The 12,069-nt window shown below is 41.7% G+C and overlaps 2 protein-coding genes across 4 annotated transcripts; one reads left to right on the plus strand and one right to left on the minus strand.

Annotated features, from left to right (window-relative positions):
- Window positions 1-1,855, minus strand: LOC117836293 (putative disease resistance RPP13-like protein 1). Of its 3 annotated transcripts, none has more exons than XM_034715689.2 (2): window positions 647-1,855; window positions 1-312 (listed from the first exon to the last, which is right to left on the minus strand). In XM_034715689.2, the coding sequence occupies exons 1-2, from the start codon at window positions 1,845-1,847 to the stop codon at window positions 239-241; spliced, it is 1,275 nt and encodes a 424-aa protein (XP_034571580.2). In that variant the 5' UTR covers window positions 1,848-1,855; the 3' UTR covers window positions 1-238. The 3 variants fall into 3 exon arrangements, with proteins under 3 accessions (XP_034571580.2, XP_034571582.2, XP_034571579.1); XM_034715691.2 differs by having other exon boundaries at window positions 1-537; window positions 647-1,852; XM_034715688.2 differs by having other exon boundaries at window positions 1-1,322; window positions 1,494-1,836.
- A 656-nt stretch (window positions 1,856-2,511) lies between these two features.
- On the plus strand, window positions 2,512-4,388 carry LOC117836292 (putative disease resistance RPP13-like protein 1). The gene has a single exon (XM_034715687.2). It carries the CDS (start codon window positions 2,778-2,780, stop codon window positions 4,257-4,259), a length of 1,482 nt encoding a protein of 493 aa, XP_034571578.1. The 5' UTR covers window positions 2,512-2,777; the 3' UTR covers window positions 4,260-4,388.
- Window positions 4,389-12,069: the final 7,681 nt, after the last annotated feature.

Consider the following 12,069-nt stretch of genomic DNA (forward strand, 5'->3'; position numbering starts at 1 on the left):
TTGAAGTATACATAATCAGGACATATCAATTGAATAATTAAACATCCCAGTGTTATCTGATGAAGTACAATGATGTATGTCCATGATACAATTTGCCACTAGGATCACGCCACTCAAAGTGTTAGAGTGCGTAGCGGAATCTGACCCAGCTTGTTATACCCATGAGCTAGCGCCCCCACCATCAAGCCCAGGTCCATCGGAGCCCAACAAGACCTTAGGCCTAACTCAACTCAAAACATTAGCCTGATAGATGAGAGCTGTCCCCATCTTTATGTTGTGCTCCACCACCGTCAATTTCCAATGTAGGACAACCTAACACAAAGAACCCGATGTTACTGGATACATATTGACTTACGTTTTTTGTTGTCTGATGAAATACAAGTATGCTTGTCCACGATACAATTTGCGATAAACTTAGTAAAAGGGGGTATTCTTGATTCCCATATAATTATCTGAAACTCCTCCTTAGGTAGAATAGTAGTTGAATCTTGTACAAGGTCTCCAAACTTCACCTTGGATAGCTCTTTCTTGCACAAACTACTCTCGTCATGGGATGGCATAAGATGGAGTGGAGCAGAAGATGGTGAAATCAGCATTGTTATATCAGTTGGACGATCCCTTTCAAGAAGTTGTTTTGGATGCTCACCGAATTTGGAAAAATTACGCTCTAATGAATTCCTGAACCTCTTCAATATATGGAACCAAAACTGGACATTTTGATTCGTCCTTAGCAAGTCAGCAAGCATATTCCCTACAAGAAGTAAACCGTTTATGTTCTCGGCCAACTCCATAGCTATTGATTCTAGTTGTGGGTGGTTCTTTGGGTCTGTCCCTGCAAATGCGAGTACCTTGAAGAGGTAAGAAAACTCTGATTGTGACAAGCTTCTGAGGAGAATTGGCTTTACAGTTCCAAACCTTGCTACCTCTTGGAACCTACTTAGGATGACCACTTTGCTTCCTGCACCCATATGCAATGTAGCCGAATAAAACTTTACCCATTTGCTGTCATCCACATCTGAAATGAACTCAACAACAACTAAAGTCCTAACAGGCGTGAATGTTTCACCGCCTATTTTCATAAAACTATTGCTTTTCAAATGCAGAACTGAGGAGAAGTGAGAGCGGACCGTATCATCATTGCAAGCATACCCGACAAGGCTTTTCTTCCCAATTCTGTATGCACCAATTACTGGGATCACAGCTGGAGCACCAATAGGAAAATTGTCTTGCAACAGGGCATTGATCAACTCCTGCTTTTCCACAACGCGACTGAACATGAAGTTGTCAATGTAGATATAGGTATCATAGGGCCTTTTATGCATCTGTTTGCATCCACTCAAAAGAATGACAAACTCTGTCATATTCGCAACAGCAGTTTCCAAATTTTCCAGCGAAGCTTGTAGCTCATGATCAAAAGACATGGTAGTCCTCATGATGCTAGAAGCTGCACGGGTGCGCTTAAGAGAAGCTGACAAGGCAGATGATGGTGTCACCTGTTCTTGGAGTGGGCCCTCCTCAAAGGGTTTCAACCTGAAGGTGTTGAGCACATGGTATCCTTTGTACATGCCATCAACAAGCATCCTGAGCTGCACCAGCATCTTGGAATTGGTGATGTATCGTCCCTCGGCCTCCTCGACTACAGTATGGACTCTTAGCAGGAGATGATGAAGCCTTTCTAGCTTCTCTTCGAGACATGACCTTTCTGTGTGTTTCTTGATTATGAAGGAGATAAGTCGGCTGAGTATTTCGCCAGAAATGGCAGACAGGGCTACCTCCATTGATGATTGATTCATTGAACAGAAAGGACTGGCAGCATGTGTGTATTTAGACGAGCATATATATAGCATGCTCACTTAAAAGTATGGCTTAGAAAGATGGTTGGTATTAGTTAACTAGGAGCAGTTAGCTGAATGCATCACAAAAGAGTTTTATATGAGAAGGACGACTTTGACTTTCTAGACAGAAGCAACACCAACTACAAGGTAAAGAAAGATTTGCTTTGTTATCTGTTCAGCTTTTCCGTACTCTACAGGAAGGTAATACACCAAAAGTTCAGGGTCCTATTTTTTCTGCTAAAGAACTAGTACACAGCACTTTTCTGTCCCATCGGTTTGGCATTGAAGATAAAAATCAACTCTATGTGACTTGGAGAGAACAGCAATGACATCAGCACATCTCACTTTCAAGCATATATTGACTTTCTTTGTTCTCACCAATAATCTTGGCGTAATGGAAGTTTGTTCTTATCAGTATTCAGTAGTGGTGTATTCCTCATGTTCTTGAAAAAAAATACTGTTCTAATTATCAACATGGATCTTCATATATTTTTGTATGGTGAAGAATAGTCAAACAATCCTTGAAGGTCGTTTTCAAAAGGGTTATTTAGTCCTTAGATTATGTTATCTCGGGATTACTAGGCTTGCGCGTTTGTGTATAACTGTTGCTCTAGCCCTGCTGGAACAGTCGGTCAGCTCTAGTACTTTTGTTCAGAATATGCATTGGTGAAGTGCAGCTCTGTTATGCCTAGTACTAAATTTTCAAAGAATAGATTGCCAAATGCTAGAACATTTCTGGGTAGTTGGCACGTCCTTGTCAAAATATGTCAGTCAAGTTTCAGCAGCGCAGAAAGTTATTCCCCGGCAATCAGAGTAATCGAGGCGAAATTGAGCAAGTAACTGTAAATTAGGCTTCCAGGACAATTCATTTAGGCATCTACCAGGTCCACTGTGCTTTCTTCGATCCTCTATGCACCCTATTGTTGTTCACAATCACAGCCGATGGAAACGGCCATAGCTGCGGTTGCAGGTGAACTTCTCAGCCGATTCATCTCCTTCACCATAAACAAATTCTGCTCGAGCTATGAATGCTTGGAAGGGAAGGGGGAGAGGCTGCAGCATCTCCTGATGAGGGTTCATACCGTAGTTGAGGAGGCCGATGCACGACACATCACCAACTCTGGAATGCTGATGCAGCTCAAGATACTTTCGGAGGCCATGTATAAGGGCTACCTTGCGTTGGATACCTTGAGATTCCAGCTCCACGAGGATAGTTCCATGAACAAGGTTAGCGACTCATTCCCCATCTCTTCTACCACCCGTCTCAAACGACGCCGCACAATTCTTGATCCAATGAATAAGGGCAAGGTCCTCGACCATGAGGTGAATGGTGCATTGGAAAATCTGGAAACAGTTGTCTCTAACATAGCAGAGTTTGTTGTACTATTGGGTGGGTGTGAGCGCATGTCGCGTAGACCCTATGATGCATATCTTTACATGGGAAATTTCATGTTTGGTCGACATACTGAGAAGCAAAAGCTCTTGAACTTCTTATTGCAACATAACCCAGATGATGCACCTGCTGTCCTACCTATCATTGGTGGTCTTGCCGTTGGGAAGAAAACATTGGTCGCCCATGTATGTGCTGATGAGAGGATACGCTCACAATTCCCTTCAATTTTTCATCTGAATGGAGACAACTTTCTGTCTATTGTCGACCATGAAAAGGCCATGCTGGAGATGTCGCTGCTAGTTGTTGAGTTTGTTTCAGATGTAGATGACATGGAATGGAAAGAGTTCTATTCATTTGTGAGAAGAACAAATAGAAGAAGCAAGGTGGTCATCATAGGCAAACTTGAAAGGTTAGCAAGATTTGGTTCAGTAAGACCAATTTTTCTTAGTACACTTCCATATGAGGAGTTATGGTACCTCTTCAAGGTACTTGCATTTGGAAGTGCAGACCCAGCTGAACATCCGCGGCTGGTACACATAGCAGAAGGATTTGCCAAGGAATTGCATCAGGAAGGATCACTTGTCGCTGCAAATGCATTGGCTGACATGTTGAGAAGGAATCTGAATGCTCAACTCTGGTTTTGCATATTGAACAGGTGCAAAAAAGTGATTGAGAAGAACATCTTCGCATACGGTCAGAAACCAATATCACTTATCGAACAAGGCCATGAGGTAGACATGACAGACTTCGCTTTGAACCCTGTTTCTCCCATTCACATCATACCATGTACTAGTAGCAGTAGCACGACTTACGTATACGCTCCAGTGAAAGAATTACCAAAGGTGACACTTGGAGAACTGGTATTAGATCCTTCTGTTAGGCCAAACGGACAATTTAATTTAGTGTCATGGGAATCAAGGTTACCCCCTTATACTTCTTTTGTTCACTTTGTTCCAAATTGCACCGAAGGTATGCCTGAAGGTACTCATGTTTCGGAGGAAGCGCAGAGGAGCGGCTTTCTAAGAACATGATATATGTAATTATACTAGTTAGATGTACCATTTTTCAGATAAGTGGCAATATTGTATTTGTGTGGCACTTTTATTTGATTATTGCAAACTATTGGAGAAATTTGATGATACTAGCTAACCGCTCCACAACCTATTGTCATCAAGTCGTGAATGATGTACTAATTCCATTTCCTCTTATCAGAAGTGTTATGCTTTATTATTGTTTAAACTGATACTGCAACGTCAAATGAATGAACTTTACCCTCCCCAGCCTTCAACACTACTTCCTCTGCTTTTGAATATATGAAGTTAATGACAATCTATAAAGTAATTAAGTAGCTTTCCTAAACATCGAATGTTTAAAAACAGAGGGTGTACCATTTACTTGACCAAACAACAATCTTCATCATTTGCTATGGAAAATGTTTTGCACTATCCAGGATTCATGTGCAATGGTTCAGTTATGCTCATATCCACTTATCATAGTTTTGATATCTCAATACTAATGCAAGAGTCACAACAGAAAAGTGATTCACCAAGTACAACAAGATTATATGAGTCAGCCCTATTGTGTTGGTAGGAAAACAGAAAATGGGGAATTAAAGAGCGTGGTGCAAGTGAACCATGGGATTTGTTATTGGGATGTGCCTTATCTTCTCTGCATACTCACTACATACAGCCTTGGGTCAACCCAGCGACTTTGATGAGGAGAACATACATTGGGTCACTACTCCAGCACTGACTAGGAATACTACTAGCGGACTTGGCTGTGGCAGGATCAACCTAGTTGTGATCATTCTTCACATCATTCGCTGATCTCTTATTATTGCTTTTCTCACTAACCTTAGAAAAGGCATGCGTATCATCCCCAACAGCCTCCTAATACCTCATCACCAATACCAACTTATTAGGATAGCCCCAATAGTATCAATTTCGATATTATCACTAGCAGCTCTTCAATATCTTGTCCCAATCACCAATACCAACTTATTAGGATAGCCCCAATAGTATCAATTTCGATGTTATCACTAGCAGCTCTTCAATATCTTGTCCCCAATAACTACTGATGCCAAATGTTGGGGCCTTTCCAGCCATCTCTTATTCTTTGTTTCTCCAGTTATTTTTTATTTTTTGTATTCGTCCAATATTCCAAAAGATTGTTGTTTACATGTATTTTGTATGAAATATATTATAAATATGCAAAAGAAAATGATTTGCTCAGAAATAGCATTATTGTTAGGATTAGGCGTCTAGTCGCATAAATGATAATATAGATTAATATACATTACTGCACAAACACTCATATGGGGAGTGACACCAGGGTGGTCATGGGGGCTGGGGGCAGAGGAGGCCCCTGCCTTGGCCTACTAAGATGATGATCCGGAGTCATACTTGGTCGAGGGCATGTACTCCTCCATCGATGATGCTTCATTATCGATGATAGTGAGTTGGAGCCCTCCGGTATTGTCTCAATCTCCTTTTTCTAGCTTTTGTTTACTATTTTGAATCCACTAGAAATGTACCTACCTTGTGGGTTAATAATTACAGAAGAGTCATGGCTCATGATAATATGCCTGTGCAAAATGTATTTCTCTACGTGATTCATCACATTAACAAAAAAATTGTGAACAACCATAATATTTGTACAATAAAATTAGTGATGCTGCCTTGCACTTGCACAACACAGAAGGATTGGTATGATGATAGAATCCACGTACGATAACAACCATAATATTTTTCTACGCAGGATAGGTACTAAATATCATGCTACATGGTAGAGCATGCGACTTTCAGTAGCGATCCTCAGTCCTATTCAGGCATCCCGACGTCAGTTGATACATGACCACTTGCTTATTGTGGACTGGGAAAGAACACCAGCATTTTTCTTCAATACAAGTTGCGATAAACTTAGTAAAAGGTGGTATTCTTGATTGCGAAGCTAATATCTGAAACTCGTCCTTGGGTACAGTACGACTCGAACCTTGTAGCAGGTCTCCAAAAGTCACCTTAGATAGTTCTTTCTTGTGAAAACTACTACCACCACGAGGTGGCATGAGATGGACTGGAGCAGCGGACGGTGAAACAAACATTGTTATGTCAGTTGGACGATCTCTTTCTACAAGTTGTTTTGGATGCTCACCGAACAAGGACAAGTTACGCTCTACTGAATTCCTAAACCTTTTCAATATAAGGAGCCAAAATTGGACATTTTGATTCTTCCTGAGGATACCAGCAAGCACGTTACCTGACAGAATTAACCCTTGTAACATCTTAGCTATCTCCATCCCTATAGATGCCATTTGCGGATGGTTGTCAGGATCAGTACCTCCAAATGCGAGTACCTTGAAGAGGTACATAAACTCTGCATGAGATAAGTTTCTGAGGCGAATTGGTTTCACTGTTCCAAACCTCGCTACCTCTTCAAACCTACTTATAATGATCACTTTGCTTCCTCTGTCCATACGCGATGCAGCTGAATAAAACTTCACCCATTCACTGTCATCGACATCTGAACTAAACTCAACAATAACTAAAGTCCTCACACACAAAAATGTTTCATGGCCCACTTTCTGAAAACTATCATTGTTCAAACGTAAAATTGCGGAGAAGTTAGAGCGGACTATACTATTATTGCAAGCATACCCGACCAAGCTTTTCTTGCCAACATTGTAGTCACCAATAACTGGGACCACGACTGGAGCACCATGAGGAGAATTATCTTCCAACAGGATATTAATAATTTCCTGCTTCTCAACAAGGCGACTGAACATGCAATTGCAAAATACAGATAGGTATCGTAGGGTTTTTTAGGCATCTTATTGCACCCACCCAAAAGTATGACAAATTCTGTTATGTTCGCAACAATAGTTTTCAAATTCCCCAATACAGCTTCAAGCTCATGATTGACTGATGAATTTATCCCCATGGCACTTGGGGCTGCACAGATGCGCTTATTAAGACGAGCCAGACAAGACAAGGCATATGAATTGCTCACCTGTTCTTGAGTGGGCATCTCCTCATAGGGCTTGTACTTGAAGGTGTCAAGAACATAGTAACCTTGGTACATGGCATCCACAACCACCCCAAGTTTCACAAGCATCTGGGAATTGGTGATGTATCGCCCCTCGGCCTCCTCAACAACTGTATGAACTCAGTAGGAGTTGCTGAAGCCTCTCTAGTTTCTCTTCAAGAGATGCCCGGTCTGTCTTTTTCTTGATTAGGAAGGACATGAACCGGCTGAGTATTTCACCTGAAATGGTAGACATATTTTGCTCCATTATCGAAGTTTGTACTTGTTGAGAGACATGAATGTCAGAATGTGTATTTAGTCGAATGTGCAGCAGGCTCAAATAAAAGACTGATGAATTGGAAAATGCTCGACATTAGGTAGCTAGGAGCAGTTAGCAGCATAAACCACGCACTTAAGAGTTTTATATGAGTTGGACAAATTTGACTATGGACTTTGTAGACAAATTGACACCAACTACAAGGAAAAGGTTTTATATAGCAACAATATCACAAGACATTATCCTGGAGAAGAAGTTAATGAACAAATTATGCTTTACATTCAATTTTTCTTTTCGGCAGACTGCAGCAAGGTAGTAAAGAAATATGTTCATGCCGCATTATTACAATTAACTGCACGTAGCACTTCTCCATATCAATTATTTGGTATTGAGGTAAAAAACAAACTCTATACGTGGCTTTGTTTGATCTTACCATCTTGACGTGCAAGAAAGCTTGTTCTTATCTGTAATTTTATATGAAATTGTACGAGGAACAACATAACCAACCTCACGGACTAAAGATTAGCCCCAGTCACATCAAATGTTTAGATACTAATTAGAAGTATTAAACATAGGCTAATTACAAAACCAATTGCACAAATGGAGGCTAATTCGCGAGACGAATCTAGTAAATAATTAATTCATGATTAGCATATATTTACTGTAGCATCACATTGTCAAATCATGGACTAAATAGGCTTAATAGATTCGTCTCGCAAATTAGCCACCATCTATGCAATTAGTTTTATAATTAGCTCATGTTTAGTCTTTCTAATTAGTATCTAAATATTCGATGCGATAGTAACTAAACTTTAGTCCGTGGAACCAACCACCTCACCTAGTGGGAACATTAGACTTGGTACGGTGGGCGTTTGTATATACTGTCCTCTAGTCCTTTCAGGAACAGTTGGTCAACTGTCATGTGTATATCAAAATAGACCAAATTTGGATGAACACTTGGTTTAAACAAGGGTGTAGTTGTTTGATGAGATGGAGCTCTGTACATCTTAAGATAATTAAATTCAAAGTGACGGTAGAAAGATCAATCAAACGCTAAAACACTTCTTAGCACTTGGCACGTCCTTGTCATAAACTCATGATAGAAGAGGGGAGTAAATGTCAAAGACATTGATTTTCAGCAATACACATTCTTTTAGATAATGGAAATAAATTCGGCTTCAACCTCCCCAAAGAGAAGGAATCAATCCATACGTGTTACAAGTAGTTGCCAAACACTCAACTCGACAAAAATACTTACGAAAATAAAGGTCCACCTCAATAACAATTTTGCAATCTAAATGTGTATCCATGAGTGCCAAAGAAGTGTAATGCTGCCGTCTCCCGTGCACGACACGCATGGATCAATACTCTTGTTTCTCTTCACTTTGCTGCAATTGAGCTCAAAACCAAAGCCAATATGTTCCCTGAATAAGGTTTGCAAAAAGTCTTTGGTTGACATTTCTTATGAGCCCTATATCATCAATACACATACTAACATTTGTGCAATCAATTGCATGCCTGAGAGATACAGGGAAAAATAATGAGCAAGAAATTCTATATAAGGTTTCTGGGACATTTCATCTACATCAATCACATTTTCTAGTTCCCTGTACACTCTATTATCCTCGTAGGCTCTACTGGCGGTAGATGGAGGCAGCCATATACGCAGTTGCTGGTTGTAAGGAAAATGGCTCTAGGTCATAATGATTTTGGTGATTAATGACAACATAGTCATTTGGACTAATGTGTTTGCAAGATGTACCTTTGTTTGTAGGTGTTTTATAGGTCCCAAGGATGATTTATAAAACTATCAAAATGAGAACAAAAGAAAACTTAAAAGAATTTTATGGCATCCAAATGATAGTACAAATGATGGTAACGAAGCTGAGATAAGGACACGTGAAGATTTGAAGCAAATGCTGCTGAAAATGTGCACCGACACATTCCACCGACTCATGCTCTGTGAATAGTAACCGTCACCGATTCAGTCGGTGACCACAGGCAAGGCCAAGGTAGGCGCGTGTGCTGTTACTACCAACTCATTCGATGGGAACAGTGACCATCAGCGATTTAGTTGGTGACCATAGGACAGTGGCAGGGTCAAGCGTGCACTGTTACCACCGATTCATACGGTGGCTTCAGTAACCATCACCGAATCAGTCAGTGATCGTCGACTCGGCTTAGCATCGGCTCAAAATCAGCTCTGGAAATTTTGGAGTGTAATTTGAGCCTCACCGATTCATTCAGTGGGTACAGTGACCAGGGCATCGAATGAGTCGATGATATGCAAAAAGTTACAACGGCTATGTAACAACTAGTTCTTGGAGTTGGGGCTATATATACCCCATTGCCCAGCCATTTGAGGTATGTTAGAGCTTGAAGAAGCTATAGGCTTGGTTCTCACATACACACAAGTGCTCTATCCACCAAAGTGCTAAAGAGAAGATTAAGGCAATTAGCATAAGACTTAGGTCTTGGTTAGTGCTAGTTTAGGCCTATTAGTGCATTGCTTTAGGGTTTAGCCTTGAGTTAGGCGAGGTTTGCACACCTCCTTTATATTGGTTCTTGCACGTACTAAGAGTTCTAAATCCGGGGCTTGTCAGTCTTGCGAGACCCTCCAACCAAGTTTGTGGAGTGTTTGTTGGCGGTCATTAACTCACCATTTCTGACCACCAATGTATATCAAAACCAATCAATGGAAGCAATCGCCTTAGCTATAGGGTTTTATTCTAACAATTTCCACAAGCTTTGGTGTTGATTTGATGCAGAAGATAGGAGGACCTGACATGGACCAAATCTGGGCACAATGGCCAAGTTGGGTGACCCAGCCATGTTGTCCTCCTCCGGTCCATGCACCAAGAAACACACCCAAGACAAATCCCATGCGTTGATGAATGACGGTTTTATCCTGGAAACAAGATGCAACTCCCTTGGATTCATGGGCCCACAAGTCAAGCAATTCTCACCGAACAACCTACCCGCTGACTGATCCAAACTATACACTAGACAAGGCAGTGCAATGCATAACTTTGGGCACGAGATGTCAGCTCGGCCGACCCAATCACTTTGGCTGAATCGACACTTGGCTGCCATGGAACACAACTGCCACTCTGCATGCAAGTTACCGACCTCACGAGGCAATTTGGAGCGTGGACAAGCTAAGATGGTGCATCGGATGGCTTTGGCCGAACTGACTAGTTCGGCCAACCTAGGGGCCCACCTCCAACCGACTCTTCTTCACCCCTACAAGTACCCCCTGCCTCCTTGGTACTATAAATAGAGGCATTTGCGCTGCCAAGAAGAGAAGATCCAAGAACAGAGCGGCGAGGTGAGAGTGTGGGAGAGGAGCCGGAGCTGTCGGCCCTTCCTCAACCTTGTACCTCGGCAAATGCGGCTCAACTTCGAGTAACATTCGGGTCTTGTTCGGTAACTCTGGTTCCTCTGATTTATTAAGCATCAGTTCTTGCCTTCGTTAGTTCACAGGTTCCTCATTCACTTTTTAGTAGTTTATCCTACTTTGAGTGCCTTATTTATGAGCTCGAGTAAGGTAGTAATTGATAGTGGGGGCATGGTGTCTAGACTAGAGATTACCTTAGTTTGCACCTAGTTCAATGGAATAGTTGTGGTAGCTAGCAGGTGGTGACAGTGTTGTTCGTCCTACGTCGTCCACCATGTTAGTTCTGGACTGTAGGACTTAGGAGTAGGCGGTACCACTCCCCTTCTCATCCCTTTCCGTGAGTGGTGATGCCTCAGGCGCCCGAAGTGAACTCTCATGAGTAAGACTAATTAGCTTGGTTCATCGGAATAGCCAGTATTAATACGCAAGTAACGTCTCTATCCTCTTGCTTATCTATCTCCTCTCTCTTCGTCGTCACCCTTACCATCCCTCCGGATGAACTAGTTTAGGATTAGAGCACTTCACGTTCCCCGTGGAAATCGATACTCTGGAATACTTCTGGGTGAAAGCTACATCGGTATCCGTACGCTTGCGCATTTATCTGTTAGGCTATAAGAAATACCAACAAGCTTTTTAGCACCGTTGCCAGGGAATGGTAGCTAATCTGATTTCGAACCAAGTTTGTCCGTGTACCATCCCACCTATCATATGGATTCCAATCTTACCATTCGTCAATACTTTGTGCCAAAGGGCAATCAATTGGAGCCTCCATGATCAGCACATACCATCCATAGACTTGGCTATGAGCTACATCCCTGCTTCATAGCCATGGTTCAGAGACAATCCTTTTCAAGAGAGAAAGAAGAAAATCCCTACACCTACTTGCGTGAGTTCGAGGAACTCTGCTCGTGTCTTTGAATAGTGGGTATGACACAACATACCATACGGAAGCTTTTCCCATTCTCTCTTACGAGAAGAGCGAAGAAATGGTATTCTCTATCCGTTAGAAGCGTGGATGGGGGTTGGGAAGCATTAAGAGATAAATTCTGCCTAACCTTCTTCCCTTTATCTCGGGTCGCTAACCTTCAACCTGAAATCATTCTCTTCAAACAAAAGGAAGGCGAATCACTAGGAACTGCTTGGGCTC

Source organism: Setaria viridis, chromosome 9 (assembly GCF_005286985.2).
Source record: "Setaria viridis chromosome 9, Setaria_viridis_v4.0, whole genome shotgun sequence".
Taxonomy (NCBI): domain Eukaryota; kingdom Viridiplantae; phylum Streptophyta; class Magnoliopsida; order Poales; family Poaceae; genus Setaria; species Setaria viridis.